At 37.8% G+C, this 22054-nt stretch overlaps 2 protein-coding genes across 7 annotated transcripts in view; one reads left to right on the top strand and one right to left on the bottom strand.

The window, feature by feature from the left end:
- The window catches only part of RALGAPA1 (Ral GTPase activating protein catalytic subunit alpha 1), a 130786-nt gene extending 118309 nt beyond the window's left edge, over positions 1-12477 (top strand). For 4 of the 6 annotated variants that reach the window (XM_014071096.2, XM_014071098.2, XM_014071102.2 and 1 more), the window contains 2 exons: positions 926-1050; positions 11288-12477. In XM_014071096.2, the coding sequence (XP_013926571.2) occupies positions 926-1050; positions 11288-11436 (274 nt within the window). In that variant the 3' untranslated portion in view covers positions 11437-12477. Of the gene's footprint in view, positions 1-925; positions 1051-1592; positions 1624-8718; positions 8784-11287 lie in introns of those variants that run through there. The other 2 variants (XM_014071097.2, XM_014071099.2) reach the window with 2 other exon arrangements.
- Positions 12478-13506: 1029 nt separating this feature from the next.
- INSM2 (INSM transcriptional repressor 2) lies at positions 13507-15689 on the bottom strand. The gene has a single exon (XM_014071104.2). It carries the CDS (start codon positions 15667-15669, stop codon positions 14332-14334), a length of 1338 nt encoding a protein of 445 aa, XP_013926579.2. The 5' UTR covers positions 15670-15689; the 3' UTR covers positions 13507-14331.
- Positions 15690-22054: the final 6365 nt, after the last annotated feature.

The raw sequence follows: 22054 nt of genomic DNA, 5'->3' as shown, positions 1-22054 counted from the left end.
CAAAATTTGGACAAATTGGATTTGGTCACCTCAACTGATTGTAGGGTGCCTCAGGTCATCAGTTTGTGGGATCACTTACCAGAACATTTGTCTGAAAGTTATTTTCAAAATTGGTGGCTTTTGATTTGGATTACTGAATATGAAATATAACCCAGCTTTCTGAACCATTTATTTTAGCTAGATGAAAGAAATTATGAGTCATATCGGTACAGTAGTTAAAGTGCTAGCCTAGAAACCAGTAGACTGTGAGTTCTAGTTCCACCTTAGGCATGAAAGCCAGCTGAATGGTTTTGAGCCAAATTTTGGTTGTTGTGTGGAAAATAGGAGGAAATAGTGTTATGTATGTTCTCTGCCTTGAGTTATTTCCAAAGTAATAAAGCTGGGATTAGAAATCTAATAAATAAACCCCACATCCTACCAAAGCCATTGGACTTTCATTGTTATCACTTTTATTATCACATTCTATGACTGTGATCACACAAAGATATGGCTTTGCTCTTCCAAAAACTTTGGAGTAGCATCAAGAGAGTGGTTATAAAACTGTGTGATCATTTTAAAAGAATTCAAGAGAAACTCAGACCTAATTTGAAAATAAAATGCTTATTCAAAAGTAGAGCTTAAATTAACACAATCAGGACTTGTAAACGGAATGATCAGTAGATGTTGAGAGACTATCAATTTTAGTTCGAAAGCTATAAAATAAGCATAGTGTGTCAGTGGAGTACTATGTATACAAATCTTAAAACAAAATGTTTCTTTTATTTGATCCTTTAGCTTCTGGAGATTGAGAAATAAGGATTTACAGTTCAATTGTAAAATACTTTGTACATAAATCCATTTTTAAAAAACCAAAAATATCACTGATTAAGACTGAATTTTCTTTGCTTTAAAATGTAAATTCTCCTTAACATTTGAATTCAACAAGCTATGAGGAAAGGGCTCGGTATCTCCAAACAATTATTCAACACCACCTAGATCCTTCAACGTTTGAGGATTATGCATCTCAGGTCTTCTGCCCAGCATCCTGCCACCATTTGCCCCCTGAAACTGGTAAGAATATAATAAAAATAAAGGTTTTGTTGGTTAAATGATACCTAAAATGCAGTATTTACAGGTAACCATGTATGTATATGTGTGTATGAGAGTGTGTATGTGTGTGTATGTATAGCATCTCAAACAATGAAATTTTATTCTTTCTCTAAAAATCAAAGCCATTAAAATTTTTCACTTTATACTCTATAATAAAACTTTTCATATTTATATTATTTGTGAATGTTTCTGAATACTTAAGATTTCTACATATAGGGACTGATCCATAAGCCTAATTGATCTACATTGTTTTTAAGAAAAAACATTTCTAGTCTTGGTCGGTACACCAGAAACAATATCACCACTGTTATCCTGTTAAAATATGTTGCTACATTGTCATTTTCACCAATAAATTACATTTTTTTCAAATCTTCTATAAAGATACTGCATTTTTCAGTTACTAATAAAACAGTAATCACTTAAGAATATGAGTGGCTCTCAAGGCCTATCTGTACAAATAATTTGAATTCCTGATGATTATTTCATTTATTTCCCCTCTTTAGATCATTAAATGTCAGTTCTGTTTATCAGAAGGTAAGACAAAGTGTCTAAAAAAAACCCTCTGTTTTATTAATCTGTTACTAAAGCACTAAGCTTGTAACCTTGTTGTATGCAAACTTTCCTGACTGCCCTTATTTTTACTATTAAACAAAAGAGAAATTCACACTGACAAATTACCACTACATTTTATTCAAGTGTAGTATTTTACTAACTCCAGGTCTGCATGAAACACTAACACTGTGGTTCTGGGATTAAGGTAACTAATGGAGAGACATCTGTTGAGCAAGTCATTCTTGATTGTGTTTGACCTTTTGTTTCTCAGCATGAACAAATAGTACTGGATGGCAGTGGTGTGATCTGTCCCCTGTCCTGTCTTTCTTCGATGTTCAGCAGATAGATTATGAATTCAGTGTAACAAGGAATGATAAGAGAAAAGTCATTTGGTTTTGGTGATAAAGTTTTATACTGTAATGACATGAAAGAAATTGAAAACATTACTAGTGTTATTATCATCACCTACTTGCAAGAGAGAAAAATCTCAGCAGGTTTTTTTCCCCTGAATACGATAGATGGAAATTTGGTCATCAATGAAACAGAAGCTTTGAAAACCATATTTGGATTTTTATATAAAATTTAAAGATAATGCAAAATATATGGAATATGAGTATCACCACTCAAAGCAATATTTATTTATTCTGGTACTGACAGGTTTTAAATGAATAGCGAACAATAAATATTGAACGATAAAGTGAAAACTGAACAATAAATGAAAATGTCTGAGTGTAATAAACATCTGAATGAAAAATAAGAGTTTTGTAAATAAATATACATCAAAAAAGGTAAAGAAATATTTTTTAACATTGGGAAATAACTTCTTAAAATAAACATTTTGTTTATGGTCTGGTCAGTAATTATGATACCTAATGTTAAACTTTAACATATAAAATATCTCACTATGCAAGAATAGTGATTGCAGGAATTGACTACTGTACTTTTCAGAAATAATTTGTGGGCCTAGATTTATTTTTCTGTCCTAACATGTCTAAAGCACAAAGCAAGCATTCTTCTTGCAGTAAAACATTTTATATACGAATAAAATATCTGTGATGCTCCAATTCAGTCTGTACCCAAAGAAGATCAGGGTTCTGATTAATTCAAACAAAATGGGCATGCAGTTCTAAATTTGCCCCATCCCCAATTCAGAATCCATCATGGAACTCCACCTTCAATATGTAGTTCTAATGCTCAATAGTCAACCATAAATAAATTTTAAAACTATTTTGGTACCTGTTCCCATGATCATTACTGTATATACTCGAGTATAAGCCTAGTTTTTCAGCCCACTTTTTGGGCTGAAAAAAGCCGCCTCGGCTTATACTCGAGTCAGTGAAAAATTTGCCTGAAATGGAGGAGAAAAAGGGGCGGGGCCATGCCACTGGGTGACACTTGTGAATGGCCCAGTGCCCCTGTGAGTTTCCCCTCCCTCTGTGTCAGTTTGCCGCGCAGCGCGCACCGCACCATCCCCCCTCCTCACGTTCTAATGTAATGCAGGGCTGTCTTACGATTCCCCTTCCTCCCCCTCCTGCCGCTCTGCAACGATGTCCCACCTCCTCCTTGTTATGGCAAGCAGCCACATAGCGATGTCCCACCTCCTCTGGTACAGTGATCCAATGATAGGAATCACTGTGCCGTGTGTCATAGGAGGCGGGACATCGCTCCCGCGGCTGCACGGGACATCATCATCACAGCGGGACATCAGCATCATGAGGTGAGTGAAGTATTTCATTGAATACACCGCTAGTTTACTGTTTTTCTTTGAAATAAATATTCAAAAACATTATTGGTATCTATTTTTATTTTTGAAATTTACCGGTAGCTGCTGCATTTCCCACCCTAGGCTTATACTCGAGTCAATAACTTTTCCAGTTTTTTGTGGTAAAATTAGGTGCCTCGGCTTATATTCGGGTCGGCCTATACTCGAGTATATACGGTATGTTTTGTGAAGGCTCATTTATTTATATTGAATGTGAAATATTCTTACTGAAGGTTTCCCTATCATTCAATAAAATGTATGTTACAGAGCAACAAGTAAATGTTTGGAATGACTAATGTAAGCCCCATTGATTTTGGCAGGAGCACTTTAAGCATGTCTAAATTCGTATCTGGTAGAGTAAATTCATGGCTTAATTTATTTCTCTGAGGAATTAATTCCCAGGATGCTGAAAGAGTGATGTGTTCTAAAAGCATCAGAATTCTGGGAAAAATAGTAACGGTAAAACACAATTAATTAAAGCAGCAATTTAAAATGAATCAGAAAGGTTTCTAAAAGATAAAGTTCATTAACACATCATATACAGACATAATGAATGAAGAAATGCCCTGACAGAGTACACAACTATTGCCAGGCAGAAAAAGCAATGGAGTAGATTCCAAGCAGACATTTTAGAAAAAGCTGTTTCCCAGAGAATTCCAGGGCTAGACTGTCTTCATTAAAAAGACCTACTCTTGAGTACTTAGTTAATTTATCATCTGAAGGAATTTTGTTCAAGTCCTTTGATTATGTCAGAGCTTAGGATAGCCATGCATGGGAAGAAGCACTATTTCAGATATTGTGAAAGATTTTGTGGGTTAACATTAACAGACTAAATTGGAATGAAAAACATGCTGAAAGCCGGAACATAAAACTGTACCATGCTGGATCAGACCCCAGGCCCATCTTCTAGTCCAGAAATCTGTTTTCACAGTAGCCAACCAACTGCACATGCACACTAATCTCAGTGAGGACAGGAACAATTCCTCATTAAATTAATAATGTGTGCATGTTTGTGACTATAGTGACAGATAAACTTTTCAGCCTCAGAGTATCAGGTCAGGCTCTCAGCCATATCTGAGACCTTGTAGTAGACGGAAAAAAGTACTAATTTATGCAAGATTTCTGCTCAAGTATCTTCTCCAGGTGGATCTTCTCCAGTGTCTTGCAGTATCAGTAAAAGATTCATTTGCTCAATTTCAGGAGATTTTCCATAAATAAGTATTTTTAAAAATCCTCTCTAGAAAGTCTCTTTGTGCGATGGGAATGAAAGTTAGAGGAAAAGAAAGATGGTTGGGTGTCTGATCTTCCACTTGGCTTTCTAAAGATGAAACTATGAAAATAAGACAGCAATGATAAATGAATCTTGTTTACTAAGGATATTACATGTACCTGTCCATATACCCACTAGGAATCCACCTCAATTTGAAGGAGATCTTTTACCTCTTTCCATATTCAATATTCAGACAGTCGCAACAGAATTCTTGTAACTCAATTTAAAATTAATTCAGAAATTCAAGTAATAGCAGATTTATGACCGTTTGTAGCAGGTTTAATCAACTAGTTGTTTATCATAAACATTACAGAAGAGAGGCTAGTGGTTTATAGTATCCACCTCAAAAGTTAAGATAAACAATGTCCCCCTTAGCACAACTACCAGAACTAATCTCTGTATTTAATACATCTTATTCTTAGGCCAGTGTGCAGAGGTTTGCAGCTTATCTATTTCTTAAAATAAATCTATCTCTTGTAATGAAACTTCCAGATAAAGCATAATGCCTCCTGAATTATTTCTACATTGCTATCAGTGCTAACTTTCCATTTTGATGAAATTGTTTGCATGCATAAATAATGTTAGTAAGAGCCCCCAGAGAATTTGAAACAATTCTAATGGTATATTTAGAAAGAAACACAAAAACAGCCCTGGGTCTTTTCAGCCCATAATATGTAAGATGTATCTTCTGTATCATTTGCCAGTTACCTGTTGAATAAATTAAACTACCAAACCAAAAGTAATTTGATTAGAGGAAGAGAACCTTTTAGCAAAGCTTTATTTTTATGTGTGCAAAGCCCCCCCCCAAAAAAAACCCCTCCCAAAATAAAATGCAATGCTAACGTAGTCAATCCAAAAAGTTTTGCATCTTTTCAGTGTAAAATTTATACCAGCCTTCCCCAAGCAAGTCCCACAAGATGTGATGGCCCTAAGATTTGTTGACTGAAAATTCTGGATTTTGTTTTTTGCTGAGATTGTGAAGGCTGGTTCATTTATGAAGGGTTACTGCAGTAAGACGTGGATATTAACCTTTATGTTAATTGCAGATATTTTAGAAAAAAATGTTAGGTATTTTTCTAAATATATAATTTAGGCCTAAAAATTAGATATTTCAACTATCAGCAAGACTCCATATTTCAAGGCAGTTATATAATTTGCCGATGAATCCCCTTAATACCATTAATCAAGAAACATAGGACGATCAAAAAGAATATTTAAATTTAAAGGTCTGCATACAGTAAAAGTGATCTAGAAAAGGTGCTTCAAACCCCATCTGCTAGTCATTGTCACACTTTTTACATGAGCCTGGAAAAAAAGTCAGAGTTCTTTAACAAATATGAACTTCAATGAGTGAATTCCTTAAAACATGCATACCCTTTGTAAATGAAAAAGAGCAAGCTGCTGAGCTGCTGCAGTGTATTATTGTACAATGTATATTTGAAGCACTTCTTCAATGTAACTTATAATGAGTCTCCAAAATGCAGTATTCCAAGTCTGTCGTGCTCACCACAAAAAGTTTATTAGAGGAAATAGAATATTTTTTTGTATTAATATTTTACAAGTTGGCATTTACCAACTAATTTCCAAAAATGTTACCCAGCCAAAATAATATCCAGTATATATATTGATAGAAACAGAATATTGCTGGCTTAAGGTAGGCCCTAGACCACATATAATGTTTAGTCTTTCAGAAGCCCTTTGCACTCAATTCTGACTAATTAAGTCTTGTCAAGAACAATTTATCCTAGCTGCTAAATGAGATACAGAAAAGTTAGTATGCAAAAAAGAGGAGAAGGGAAGTATGTTTAAATTAAAAAAAAATTTAAAAAAAGACTTTCCCCTTTGTTCCCAAAATGACTTTTACATTGAGTTCCAATATATCCTTACAGTCTAGCTTTGCTGATCATTGACCTGAAGGGTTTTTTATTATTTAGTTATTTTGGAAGCGAGCTAGGATCAGATGGAATTCACTGGATCTGGAGAAAAAAGGACAAAATATTTCATTCCCCCTTCTCCAGTTCCTAGCATTACTTTTCATGATGCTTTGGACAGAAGATCCAATTGCTCCTTTCCCTCTTTTGACAGTGGAATTCAGCTAAACTTATGTCTGAATCTAATGAAATTTATTTCTGAGTTTTTTTATTTACACTTATCAAGAATCTTACATAAAACAGAAAAATCCAAAGAAAAGGTTAGGAAAGGAAGAAGAAAGAAAAGAATGCAAGAAAAGAAAAAAAAGAAAGCTAAAGTTATGAAAAATTATGACTTCCAACTTTAAAAAGAAATTCAAGACAAGGAATAATGATCATTTGAATGGATTAAAGAGCAAGATAGTTTTATGTAAAAAGAAGGAACATAAAGTTGGCTTATTTGAGCATTGTTAAAATCAGATACGTTGTGGGGGGTCTTTTTGAACTTTTTGACACGTGGACTAGAAAAGACGTGTATTGGATTTTCTTATAGTTAAGAGTTGAGATGTGGAATGATGGGATTTATATTTGTTAATAAATTTTACAGCTCTATTTGGACATTTTGCCTATGCCTGGAGTGGAAAAGATGTTGTTTATTGGAGTTGCCTATAGATAAGAGTTGAGCTATCAGATGAAGAATTTTATATTTGTTAACTAAGAGGGACAGGAGGTTTGCTTTCTCAGTAGCAGTATTGCACGTTAATTTTTCTTTTTAGTTTGTATTATTTTTCATTGCTGTATTTAAAACTTTTGATAAAAATACTTTTTTTAAAAAAGAAAACTAATGGTTTCCAACTTTCTCTTCAATAGATATTAACAACCCCATCATTTCTCCTCCCTCTTATCTCTTCCAGAAATCCCTTCAACCCTATATTAAATTCTCATTCTTTTCTGTCTTTAAATCTGTAAATCTTCATTTCACTTTTCTTTTAGCAAAAAAGTCCATAAAAGCTTTCCAGTCTTTAACAAAAAACTCGACTTCTTTTTTGCTCCCTGACAAAACAGGTTAGCTTCTCCTAATTATGACCCTCCATTGTGGGAATTTCAGTATTCTTCCATCTTTATGTATACATTAATCTTGCTGCTGTTACCATATACAAAATTAATCTTCCCTGAGTCTAAATTTTTTCCTGAATTGACAATATTGGGTAAAACACAACAGATGGCATCTGGGACCAAAGCTCCTTATTAATTCACTGTATTCTCTACATCATTTCAGATCTTAGCTTATAGCCCACCTCAGAAGACATAATGAAAACATTTTATGACATAAAAATATTTATTTGAATTGTTGGACCATATCAACATAATTCACTGCATTTCTATTTCTTTTTCAACTGCCTTCAAGTTAAATAAATATGAAGAATGATAAAAAGGGGAAATCTTATAGAAAAAAATGGATTGTATTCCATGTATACTATAGGTTTACCTGGCTTCTATTTTCATAAAAGCTAAAAAGTATTACCAGTTTAGACATGTAAAATGTATTATAACTATATATACTTCCTTTTGCAAGTTGGTGATTTTTAATATCGAATGTTTTTCAGTTAATATATGTACGTTAAAGCTACACAGCAGAATTTTAGAAAGAATTTTATTTTTCATGTGAGCTGAAAAAAATTGCTTTCAGGGAGGGGTGTTAACATTTTGTTGTTTTATCGATTGCAGTGTTTTTTTACAGTATTTATAAGCAGTTTCTAAAACACTCTAACATATTTATGTCGTAATGGTTGTATCAATGAGGCTGTTGGATCAGAATTCTTTTTATAGAATTCTTTTTCTTTTTTCTGTTCTTTTTTTTTCTTTTTCTTTTTTTGTAACCTGTAGTTGGTGAGTATTCTTCCTGATTGTTAAGCTGTTGAATCATTTTTTCACATTAATGCATCCCTCTTTAACCTTAGCTTGCATGTTAGCAACATAACAGATTCTAACTTTCTCCTTTCTGTCATCATCTGTAAATGCCCTCCAACCTCTACTGTTCATGTCTCATGTCTCACGCCTGTTATCTTTTTTATCTTTCTTCCTTTTTCCTTACTTCTGTCCACCTCTCCATCACTTCTTCATTCTCAACAAAGAAAGAAATGGTGTGATATTTCTTCTCCTTCCCAAGCCACCTCTAGAAAGAATTGGCCACTTCAAGGTAAAGGGCACAAAGGCTTGAATTGGAAGGCCTTTCACACTAGCTGGGAATGGTAGGCTGTGACTTTTTATGCACTACCCTACCATTTGGAGTGCTATGATTCCTTGTAAAACGTGAACAAGATAGAATGTCTGAATATTGATGTGTGCTGGGTAGGTGGGAATGAATTTAAATAAACAAGCCCCCCAAAATTATTCTCCCGTGTGGAGGAGGCTTTTTAAGGCAGAATACATTTTATTTTACTGCGGCTTTATATACTCCATTACCAAATCAGTTGAAAATCACAAACTGTGTTTCAACTGTGGATGCCTTTAAAAGGTATTTGGCAACTGCAGCAATTAACTTGCTTTTTGACACGTCCCTTGTTTATTAGGTTATCAGTTTCCTATAGATTGTATTGGCTACCAGCTTGTTTCCAAACACAGTTCAACATCGCGGTCTTTATAGTAAAGATACTAGTCGTCTTCCTAAGGAGAGGAGGTTGAGAGATTAAAATATTTGCAAGAGCAATCCTCCCATTATAAATGTCCCATATCAAATAGCTTAGGAGATAGCGTTCTAACCATCAAACTGAGCAATATTGGTAGGAACACAAGAGAATAAACTGTTTTGGAATATCAAAGTTTAAGTTACACGTGGGATCATTTCTAGTCCAAAAGAGCTTATGAAACTGGAAGCCAGTTTCACTTAACAACTGGGTTACTACTTAACATCTGTGACACAAAATGTTCGTAAAATGGGGGAAAACAAATGTCTCACTTAACAACAGACATTTTGGGCTCAATTGTGGTCATAAGTCTGGACTACCTGTCTAGCATTTGAATTATTAGGTTAGGTTTATGGCATTCTGGTTTTAAAAGCAGTTACTTTCGTGACTTAGTCGACATGGCTTGCAGAGATCACTTTGCAGCATGTTTCAAAATGAAAGTAAAAAATGTACATTCAGATTTGAAATGGAGGAAATACTCTTGAGATTCTCAAAAATATTTTGAGTCATAAACATGTATTTTGTAAACTGGAAAAACTAAAAACATCATTTTAAGGGTGTTTGTGTTTTTCAGAAGAATCTGTTCATTAAATTATAATGTAACTTTGAGATTTACTATAATTGTCAAATGCCATCCATAGAAATACACTAGAGTATATTTACAGAGTGATCTTGTCATAGCATCCACTTATCCTCTGAAAATATAATGCCTAAATATTAGAAAACTCTTTGCAGTGTAATGCAGCACCAGACTCCCTCAATTCTGATACTTTTCATATTAATGAAAGTTTTTTCCAGTTGCAAATGGATTCCTTTTATTTTGTGTTATTTAGAATTTGGTTCAAACCAAATTTTGCCATGTGATTTTAATTCTTGGAGAAAAATACTTTTATTTTAAGATGAATACAATATAAATATACAAACATAAATCTGAATACTTTATGATGGAGGACCATTAAAATAACTATAGGATTTTGGTTCCATCTTTGACTACACTTTATGTGTAGCTCATGTGTGAGATAGATGATTTTTAAAAAACTGGCTTTATGGCCACGATCTGTTGTGTAATAAGAATTTTGTTTATTATCATTTACTAAGTGCAGCATAACCAAGTATTCTTTGAATGAAAACAAGTAATCCAAAAATATTATGAATAAGTTGGATTAGTTGAACAAAGCTATATTTTATCAACTTTCAAAAACATTTTTTTTCACATTTTCAGTGGGAAAATGTAGAATTATTACTGAATTATAATTACAGAATTAAATTATAAATAGCAGGATCCGAATACAGGGCAGTGTGCATGTAGTAGCCAACTGATACCTTGAGCTTTGATCTCTGCTAATATCAGCCATGTCATCTCATTCCTTAAAAAATAAATATCTTTGCAGGTGAATGCAGACATGATCTGTTTTGATTTACAGTTTATTTTAAAAGGCGGCATAAAGAAAGAAATATCTTTCTTTTTTTGGCGAACGGAATTTTACCTGAAACTTGTAGGAATGATCATATATTGTACATACAATCTGCCCTGTTTTGCATGCCTCCGATTTTTTGGGTTTTGCAATAACTGTATTAACCTAACCTATTGCTTCTGCTATTTGCCTTGGGGCCAGTCCAAGGAAAATTACTTTGCTTTGGGTCAACAATACTACCAAGTCCTGTCAAAATTATCTTGTTCCTTTTACAAAGATAAGGAGCCACGTAGTATATTCAGCTAGCATGATTTATTCATACTTCTTTCCCATACATATATACTGTATGTATAACATTGATTAGATACCACCTTAGCTTCTTTTTAATAACTTCCCAGTCCTTTCTTATTAGTTAGTTTGTTTGAAACTGTCCCCCAGCCACTCATAATCTAACCTAGATGGGTTTGTTAATGATTCTGGCAGATGAGTTGCTGTTGATGGGACAGATCAAGAGAGAGGATACTGTTTTAGGGCTTGCACTCTGCAAATCATCTTCGGTAATCAGATTGTTTTAATACGTGAGGCCTTTCTGTTTTCTATAGGGCCCTACCCAGAGGCTCAGGCGTCCGAAGTTCCAGCAGCAGCGCAGATGGACAGGTCCGATCTAGCTTTCCCCATTTCTCCACGGACTAGCAAGAGTCGCATGTCCATGAAACTGCGGCGATCCTCCGGCTCAGCCTACAAGACTTAGCGAGGGGTAAAGGCTCCAGCCTCTTTTATCAAGGCATAAATTTCTCCTCTATGAAGAATATTGTTCCTTCATTCCTCTGCTCTTATTTTTATTTTAAAGAAACATGGAATTTTATTTCAAAATGAAAACATTTTAGCTTTTGTGTTAGAATATTCAGCTTCCCGCTAATCATAGTTTATCAAGGCAGAGTATTTCCTGTTCCACTGTGTTTCTTTTTTTATACTTTTCCTTGTGAGAGGAAAGTAAGGCTCTTTTAACATCTGTGATTAATTACTAGCCACCCCTGAAGCTGGAAACTGCAGGCATGTTCCACTCTTATTTATTGTATAACCCTTTCAAAATAATAAAGATGTCATCTTCAAAGGGATGCATGTATACTTTTCAACTAAAATGTATTTCCAGAGTTCTCTGCAAATATCACTAGAATTCACAGAATTATGTACAGAGTTATTATATTATAAGAATAAACCAAGTTAACAGAGACTCTTCCTCAGCTCCATTATTCTCATTCACTGTTGGACAGACTTAACAGCAAGTATTTACTGTTAAGTATCAACAGCTTCCAACTTCCTTGCTAAACATTTGCTTTTCTTTTGGCCCTATTGGCACAATCTTTCTCTTCCAAAAGTTGAGATCGTCCCTTGGTATACCTGTATAAGTATACATATGTACAATCACCTATTTTCAAGCACTTTGCCACTTCAGTCATTTGCTTTCAATCAAGTAATATCAGGGGGGTGGGGGGGAGGCTGTGCCCTTATAGTAGCAAATATATACACAAATACATTCCACTCCAATTTGTCACTACTACTCAGAAATATTTTCATAATGAAGAAATTCAACTGTGTTGTTTGCCGTATTCTGCTTTAACAAAAATGTAGCATGCCACTGGTACTAACTGCATGTGTAAATATATGTTCCTCATCTGGGCAACTATAGAACTATATATTGATGTATTTGTTCGCCATGTAGTATATACAAATTTGTAATGGTTGAAGAAAAGACATGCTATTTAATAATACAATAAAATTATTCTTACCACTTTGGGTGTTTTGTATTTCATTACAAATTTATGCAAACCTTTTTGGTGCACAAATATCATTAAAAGAGTGGCATGGAATGATGATTTAGTTGTTCAAATGGAAAATCTTTTTGATCAGTTTTTTTATTCCATTCTTTTGTTCCAAATGTAATTTTCTAATGATTTTGTGTCATGTAGCACATATTCTGTTTAAAACAGTATTCATAAAGTCACAAACTACAGCATATAATGCTAGAAACAACTAATAATGTTTCCTAATTTTCCCCTGCTTAGAAAGAGATTTTAGTATTTTAAGCTAAAATCATTTAGCTTAAAATACTAAATCATTGTCTACTGTTTTAAGCAAATTGTATATTAAAATTATTGTGTATGAAATATGTTGCATTTTTAAGTTTTCATAGCATTTGAGAAATCTCAATAAATGAGCTAGAGTGAAAAAGAAGTATTTTGCCAGATGTAACATTTCACTGAACCATACCTGTTGACTAGGATAACTAAAATATTAATAAATTATTGTATAAAAGCTAAAACCCAAATCAGAAAAAAATAGATCTTTAGAAAACTATATTGAAATTGGACAACATCCTGCTAGCTTAGTTTCCAAATATTTTGTCAAACAAACTGAAAACCAGAAGCAAAGGAAGAGTTTTAGCTAGAGTTCAAAGTTGCTTTCTATTTGGAAAGGCTGACCCCCTAAATGATATTCTAAATCTAAACAGATTTAGAAGATTCATGTTATTATTCTTTCAATCCAATTGGGCATTTTCCTGTGATTTAGTTTCTAATTAAGAGCCCAGGAGAAAGAGCTAGAGGTTATAATTTTGCGAAAGCACTTTCCATGGACGATGAAGTTTAAAAAGCGAATAACCTCTTGTGCTTATTATAGTTATTGCCCAAGAATCTCTACCTATCAGTCAAAATCTTAAAGCAGCCCTCCCATCCCATCCATCCGTCCGTGTGTGTGTTTCCTTTTATCATCTGTATTTTAGTGAGCTTGAAAACTTTCACAATATACTCAGGAAGCAAACAAAAATTAATGTTGATTTTAATAACCAGTAATGAGCAACAGCAGACAGAAGGAGCATTTTGTAACAAGACATTGACCTGCTATGAATAACTGACTATATATTGTTATATTACAGAACACATTGAACAAAACAGTTACAAAAACTACTTTTTTTAAGCTTGAAAATGGGGGAGACAACTTCCCCTAATTGAATATATAAATCTGACTTACTCCTTCCCAATTAAGCTTTAATTAAACAGTGTTGGAATGTACTTAAGGTCCTAGGGACAAGAGTAACCAGAATTAAATATTCACAGTTCCACTTTCCCCAGATGACTTACTCACAGGTAGGCACACAGTTGGTTCTAGGTTTAGCTACAGTATTAAGCACAGCCAGAAAAGTATGTTTCCTCTTTCAATGTAATGCCATGTTTTTAGTCCTAAAGCAGAAGGTAGGCTTCTAAATGGTAAACAGTTCAATATGAAAACAGTTAAGTGTTCAATATTTCACAAAATGTACAGTGCACTCATTCCACTATAAGGCAGCAAGGAAAAATTGTCAAGAATAATTGGCTTTTCTGGACTAAAAATATTTGACACAAAATATGGTGATACCTTTTGGTTATGATTTCCCATTGGAATTATACTTTGGAGAGGATTTTTTTTTCGATCACCAAAGAAAAAGGTACAAAGCTTAGGGACAAAGGAAATATCATGTAATGCAGTTTCAGATAATGGGAAAACAGTCCGAGCACCTCCTCTGTAGAGTCAGGCAAATGTTTAGCCTTAACGTGTGTAATTTCACAGTTCTGTCTGGAGAGAAGAATCAACTCGTTGCTGGACGAGTCTAGCAGCCCGGCCTGACGGACATCTGCAATAGAAGAACCTGCCTGTTCTCCGAAGGGTGGCACTTGTTGATGTGTCGGGTAAGGCCGGGCGAGCTGAAGAAAGTCGAGGGACAGTGTTTGCAGGAAAAGATCTGCTGCTCACCGTGGTTAAGGCTGCCCTCAGGCTGCCCCAGTGGCAGAAGCAATTCCTCACGCACCGTGTGCCATACCCGGTGCTTATCTCGGATGTCCGCCGACGGGAAATGCGCGCCGCACAAATGACAGGAAAAGGCGATCTGTTGCGGGGGTGGGTGAGATGGTGAGTTGCTGGTGAAGCTGGCGATACCAGCCTGGTGGGTGCCCAGGTGTTTGCGCAGGTACGCCTGGCGCCGGAAAGACTTGTGGCAATAAGGGCAAAAGTAGAGCTCGCCAGGAGGAGCTACCAAACCGGAGCCAGGAGTGGAAACGGAGGCGGCGGCGGCAGCGGCGACGGCAGCTTCACTGGCCGGACCGAGCTGCGCTGCACGAGGAGCCGGCTGGTCCCGGCAGCAGGAGCTGTCCGCAGCGCCGTGGTGCTGATCTCGGCCGGGCTCCCCGCGGCTGTTTTCTTTGTCCTGGGTGGGACCGGCAGAGGTGGTCGGGCGCGGCTTGTGCCACCGGCGGTGAGAAGCCAGGTTGGCCGGGCAGCTGAAGATTTTGTGACACTCCGGGCAGCGGTATTCGACGCGCACAATTCGGGAGCAACGGTGCTGAGCCAGAGCCAAGGGATCGGCATAGGGTTCCTTGCACAGCTGGCAGACAAATTCACCCAGCAGCGTCGGACGAGCCACACGGATGCCTTCGCTGCCCGCCTCGGAAGCAGCTTTGATCCGCAACCCCAACACGGGCGATGTGGTCACCTCGTCGGCAAAGCTCAGCTTGCGCACGGCCTTGGGCTTCTTGGCGGGCGGCGCCTTCGCTCGGGAGGGGCGCTTGAGCGGGATAGCCGGGCAAAGCGGGGCAGCAGGCAAGGGGAGCGGCACCGGCAAAGGCACCGGGGTGCGCGGAATCAGGGGCAGCTTTTCTGCCAGGGCCAAGGCGGGGCCCAGAGGATAGGATTCGGCAGGCACGGAAGAAGGAGCGCAGCGCCTGGGCTCCTCCGCGGCGGGGGCTACGGGGTCCGAGCCTCCCGCGTCCCAGATCGCCATCACTGGGGAGTTGGGCTGAGGCAGCTGCTGGGGCTGTTGCGGCGCCTCTGGCAAAGGCGTTGCGAGGCGGGGCGCTTCCTCCAGGCGGAGCGCCGAGAGTCCGCCTGCGGGGCGCATCCTATAGGAGCCCCCCGGCCTCCTGCTCCGTTTCACCAGGAACCCTCGCGGCATCTTCCGGGTACACCGGATGGCAGCGCTCCACTTGCACCGGCGCTGCGTGCCCGTCGGGCGTTTATAGCCCACGTCCCTCGGGGAGCGAGTGCGTCATCCTTCCCTCGGCCCAAGGCTGCCAATGAGGAAGTTGAGAGGACAAATGTGGAGGGAGGGGAGAGGCGAGTTGGAAAAGGCGGGAGAATCTGAGCTTGGGAGAGCGCCTGGGCACTTTCCCAATCGGCGCTGGCGAGGGGCGGGGCCGGACACGGCGAACTGCTTACCTCCGGGGAAAGCAACTGCCTCGCCGCCCAGGCATCCCTTACCTGCTCGCTTGTGCTAACACATTGCACCCTCCCTTCTTCTGGTCCGATCTTCCCAGACAGGCAAGTCTCTTTCCAAGCATCCTTGGAATAATTATTTTAGGCTTGTCCTTCGGTTTCCTTCTTCAAAAGCCAAGGCGAAGTTGAGGGAGCAAGCGCTGACCAGGAAGTTCCAGATGCTTTGGGCAGAGAATTCAATAAGGCGACGGCGCTTTACCTGCAATAGATGGGGTGTAAGATAAAGTTTGGCTCATTCGATAAATAAGTTCCTCTGGGGGCTGAAATGATCGCCGAAGGAATATCCTCTGCTAAAATGAAAATAATCCGAAGTAAACTAAGCTCCTGAAAGTATCTGGTCCTCCCCCCAAAAAATGTATCTTTTGGGGGGGAAGTTATTGAAGTAGGAAAATTCCTACTTCAATAGCTTCCACCCACCCCCACCCCCCAAAAAGATGATGGAGCTCATCCATGACACAATAGTATAACCTCTTCCCATTATCAACCAGACACGCAGCATGGAAAGCTGAAGATCATCTCATCACTGGACTGCAGCAGACTGGGGTGTTCCTTAATTCTAATAATCCAGAACTGGCTTGGTAGCTACACTATTTTTCAGTAAGGGTAATAATGCATTGTATTTGCATAATGCTATCAAGAGTGCAACAACTTTGCCAGAAACATCAGTATTGTTGTCTCCATTCATGCTGGTTGAGAGAGAAGGATAAGGATAGTTTTACACAATAGCTTTAAACTGCTTGCCTCCTGTGCTAATTCCACCTAGAAATGAAGCTGGTTTAAGAAATCACTGTCCAAATTTCAATCTTTGGGAACAATGCTGGCCACAAACGTTGGGGAATCCATTAATTCAGTATGGCATATAAAAAGGATGTTGAGACTCTAGAGAAAATGCACAGAAGAGCAACAAAGATGATTAGGAGACTGGAGGCTAAAACATATAAAGAATGATTGCTAGGTATGTCTAGTCTGATGAAAAGAAGGACTAGTGATGACATGGTCACAGTGTTCCAATAGCTAAGGGGTTGCCACAAAGAAGAGGGAATCAAGCTATTCTCCAAAGCACCTGAAGGCAGGACAAAAAACAATGGATGGAAACTAATCTAGGAGAGAGGCAACCTAGAACTAAGGAGAAATTTCCTGACAGCTAGAACAATTAATCAGTGGGACAGCTTGCCTCCAGAAGTTGCAAATGCTCCAACACTACAAGATTTTAAGAAGAGATTGGACAACGATTTGGACAACAATTCTGTTATATTAGCCCACATCAGGAAGAACACATAGCATTGTTACCAAAGCCTGGTTCCCCCTCTTGTGCCAGAGAAACAAGCAAGCAATCACTTTTCTTATCTGGGTGTATCTTTGAAGACATGTAGTTTCCCTTTGCAGGAGCAAACAATATCTACCCATCATAGAATTATACTGTTGGGAATTTAGAAGTCATACAGTCCAATGCTCAGTGCAGAACTTGCTTGCTTATGGCAAACATGTCATCAATCCACCTCTGAATGAGGGGAGTACACCATTGTTTTACGATTTCACTATTCCTGATAGCATTTGAGCTAGGAGGGGAAACTAATTCTTGTCAATTTCACAGCAGTTCTTGTGTCCAGTCTGAACAGGTACCTTATGCCAGGTCATGGCTTTACAAGACCCATTAGAAGAATTCCAACATTTTAAAAACTTTATTAGATTCTAGTCCAAGACAACTGGGAGATTCGTCTGCACTGAGACAAGAGAAAACCTTTGTTGTTGCTGCTGTTGTTATACATAAGTACATCCAAACACAAGATTCTTCTCCGCCTCTTCTCTTTCTTGCAATCTTTTCACCATTACCCCAAATAGTCACTCTGTGATCTTCTATCCATCCACCATTTCACTGCTTTTAAACAATTTCTATAGCACTGATTTAAGGAAACAAAAAAAATTAAACTTTTAGCTACACAAGGAAAAGCTTCTCTGTTTCACTAGTTCCATTAGCCTAGGATAAAATGATTGTGGAAGATTTAAACATGGAACTGCAACACAAACGAGCAATGGTAACAGAGACACCACCTACAATGAATTGAATGAGACAGACCTTCCAAGACTATTTGTGCCATTAGAGGTTGGATAATAGAACTTTTGTTGTGAAAGAAGAAAAGGCAGGGAAAGGTTGCCTTTACAATTGGCTAAGGACAGATTGAGCATGATGTTATATATTCATGTCCTCAAGAATTGGTAAGTGGGTTGCCTAAACTAAAGTTTTGAATGTGTAATCAGCCATCGTCTGACATAAATCCTCTATGTCCACAAGATTGGAGAAGTTACATGGCTAATGGAAGAAGTCTATCTCGCTCTGGCACTCTTAATGGCATGCCATTATTACCATGTACAAAATAACACCAAAAAACTACCATGTACCTTTGATAACGCAGGTTTTCTTCGTAGAAAATTTTAGCTGTGTGATGAAATATAAGTCCATCTTCCCTGAGTCTTTATGTTGCCAGGGCTCAGGTTGGTGCTGTGGTTCAGGACCTTGGACAGCATCCCAAAATTTGGGGTAGCTGGTGAAGTATTTTAAGGGACATTTAGGTTAATGTCAAGGTTCCAAATAGAATCCAAACGTAAATCAGAGTCCAAGGCAAAGTATTGCTCAAAGTTCCAATTTATTAAGAGACCCATGTTGGCACATCTGAAAAAAACTGAATCTGAAAGCTTTCAGGTTTTCCCCAACTAGTTGAAAGTTTAAGATCTTGCCCCCCACCCACAATTCCATCACATGGTCCAAACTCCCACTGCCATGCTGGCAGTTCCACCCATCCAGTTCCAGTCAGGTGCAGAGGTGCAGAGACAAAGGATGACCTTGGCTTTCTAGAAACAATTTTGTTTCATGGTACACAGTAGGTAACTCCGTACAATCCCTCCTCCCATTTTCCCACAATAGAAAAAGGCATAGTAGAATAATAGAAAGTGTGGCAGGCCTGAGATCCACAAGAAAGCTGCAGGCCTGACAATATAATAGGCTCCAAAAATATTTTGAGAAGAGTTAAGTAGCTGGGATGATGATTTTTTGACTAGTTACCCCCCAAATAGTTACCCGCTGATGATTCAGCATCTTCAAACTAGAAATGAGCTATTAGTCACAAGCTTACCATGAGGACTGTCATCTGAAGGAAAAGTATAAAAGTCAGTGGTATGATTCAATTTTTTTTACTACCAATTCTGTGAGTGTGGCTTGATGGGTATGGCATGGCGTGGTGGATGTGGTGGGCATGGCATGGCATGATAGGTGTGGCAGAGGAAGGATACTGTAAAATCTCCATCTCCCCACTCCAGGGGAAGGTTACTGCAAAACCTCAATTTCCTCCCAATCAGCTAGGACTCAGGAGGCAGAGAATAAATGGGGGCGGGGCCAATCAGAGGTGGTATTTACTGTTCTCCAAACTACTCAAAATTTCCACTACCGGTTCTCCAGAAGTCATCAGAACCTGCTGAATACCATCTCTGATCAAAGTTGCTACCGTTCCTTGAAAAAGCAGACTGTTAGAGTTCAGCATCTAATAGCAATAGTTAGCCACAAACAGCTCTAATTCAAAAAGCTGAAACGAGATTTGTGGATGGGTAGCTCTATTACTTTCAAATGAATATCTTGAGGACAAGAAAGGAGGAAGATCTGTGTGTCAGTTTGTCTGTCTCTCCTTCCTTCCCCCACTCTCTCTCCCCCTCTCTCTATTCATTCATTCTTTATGGAACAGAATAACAAGAGGATTACAGATGGGTATAAAGAGTTAAAACCATATGACATATGAATTGAATGTTAGACATTAATACTTTAATAACATACTAACCAATCAATTCTATGATTTATAAGACATTATTAGAACTCCTGCACAAATATCTTTAAGTTGGCTTGCACCTATATTGCAGGCATTTTATGTTATGTCTGTCTATTAATGTGTTTGGAAACAAACCCCAATTTTCACTTGTTGCAGCAAACTTTTCTGGCCTTGCAAATTATATTTTGCTGTAAATTACTGGCACTGTTTCTGTTGATAGTCTTCATAATCAAACATTTGTAAGCAGACTGTCTCTTCAATCTGTTCAGTTGATGCACTTTACCTGATCTTTCATTAAAGTAATCAAAACACTTGCTGTGCTGCATCTAATGAATGTTGCATGTATGATTAAGTACTTTCATTCATATTGCAAGTTTGATTTAATGTAAACTGCCTTTCAGCCAGCCATTAGCTTAGCTCCTGTGTGAATTCGATTAATTGGCTGAATTCTTCCAGATGTCCATTAAGTATTACAGGAATTTCTATGTGAAAACAGCGGGGACTGTCTAGCAAAAACTAAACAATCATAGCTTATATTACTGCCATGACTTACAAAAAGCTGGATTCATTTTCATTAATAAAACATCTGTACTCCTGCACAGTTATGCATCAAGATTCATTTATTTTATGTCTATGCCTCTTATGATGACCATAAATGATTTGTTAAACAGGAACCCAGTAGCTCTACAACACAGCACACCGACCAAAATGCATTTAAAATAAAATCAGGGTAAATAGATAAGTTTGTACATAAGAATACTATCAGAAAAAAATATTTGCACAAGACTAATGCAGCTTAAACATGCTTCTCCTATTGCTTAGACATCCATCACCCATCTTTCTATTTGAACTTTAAGTAGGCCATTCTCAGCCTTTCCATCCATCAACAAGACCTAGGGAGGTTGCAATGGCACCTTTAGAAAGTATCATTTCATATAATTATATTGGACTTACACATACACAAACACACTTATTTACCAAATTTATATAGCTTCCCCAACTCACATAAGGTTGACTCTGGGAGGTGTACAATAAAACCAACTACTAAAACAGAATATAAAAACTACTTCACACAATTATATAATTAACATGAGTAAAAGGCAAGGTTGCAAGAGGATTAATTAAGATGTTATATGGTGGGTGTGCAACCAGTGTGCAGGCTTTCTGTTGCCAGGGAATCCCCAAGCCTGACAAACGTGTGTGTGTGTCTGTCTGTCTGTCTGTCTGTAATTGGCTAGACCTCATACTTTAATGTGCCCCAACATTTAACTTATTGGTTTCAATTATCCCTAACAAAAAACATTTGGGTCTTATTTCTCACCATTGGTTCTGTGCTCTTAAATGGGGTCTTTTTTTGTACTTCTGAAACAAAAAAATGCCTCAGTATAGTTAAATTGAAACACCACAGAAGTGTTTTTCTCTTGTAGATATCAAGAGGAATCATGTTCCCATAGCTACCTGAGTTATCAGGTAGACACGACATTTAACTAATTACTTTTCAGATGTTTTTGTCAACGTTTACCTTTAGCTAATTCCATTCTGTAATTTTAACTTTTTAGAAAAGAAGTAAAATTCATTAAAGCCTAAACAGCCATTCTAGAATTAAAGAAGACAGATTTTATCACTTCAGTTGTTTCCTAATATCTTAGCACTTTTGCAATTATTTATTTGGAAAAAAAACAGTAGGAAAGAAAAGCTTCGGGAAGGATAGAACTGCAGGTTTTAATCTGATTTCCCATAATTTTTCTTGACTGTTGCATTTCAGATGGGAAAGTCAGAGAGTAGTGCATCTTCCTAAGTCTAGTGACTTGAGAACTTCAAGGCCCAGAATCCCTTAGTTCATCATTCAAATTCTTTGAAGAAGTCAACAAGGTAGCTGTCTGATTGCAGGAAAGGAACAAATTCGGGTAAGAAAATAACCTGTTCAGAGTAGGAGCCACTGCTGCTGCTGCTGCAAATAGTCTTTCTATCTTGCAAATGAAGACTTTAAGAAATGTAGAGCCAGTGAGATTTTATGACTAAAACAGGTGAAGAATAATAAACATCTCTGGATTATTATCAAGGTTCTTAGGAAGAACACAAGAACAGACCTCAGACCTACCTAGAATAGCCCCTTATAATGCCTCTCGTTGGGATGATGTGATGGTCATCAACTTGGACAGCTTTGGATTCATGGTCAGTCATGGCTCTGAGTCTGAAGGGCATTATGAGATGGGAGTCTGGCTCTGGGTATGCAAGAAAGGCCAGCTG

Source organism: Thamnophis sirtalis, unplaced genomic scaffold (assembly GCF_051295495.1).
Source record: "Thamnophis sirtalis isolate CommonGarterSnake01/CBP01778 unplaced genomic scaffold, rThaSir2_p1.2 scaffold_1, whole genome shotgun sequence".
In the NCBI taxonomy this organism is placed as follows: domain Eukaryota; kingdom Metazoa; phylum Chordata; class Lepidosauria; order Squamata; family Natricidae; genus Thamnophis; species Thamnophis sirtalis.
Note: the sequence above shows the minus strand (reverse complement) of the source record. Positions and strands in the feature narration are given on the sequence as shown.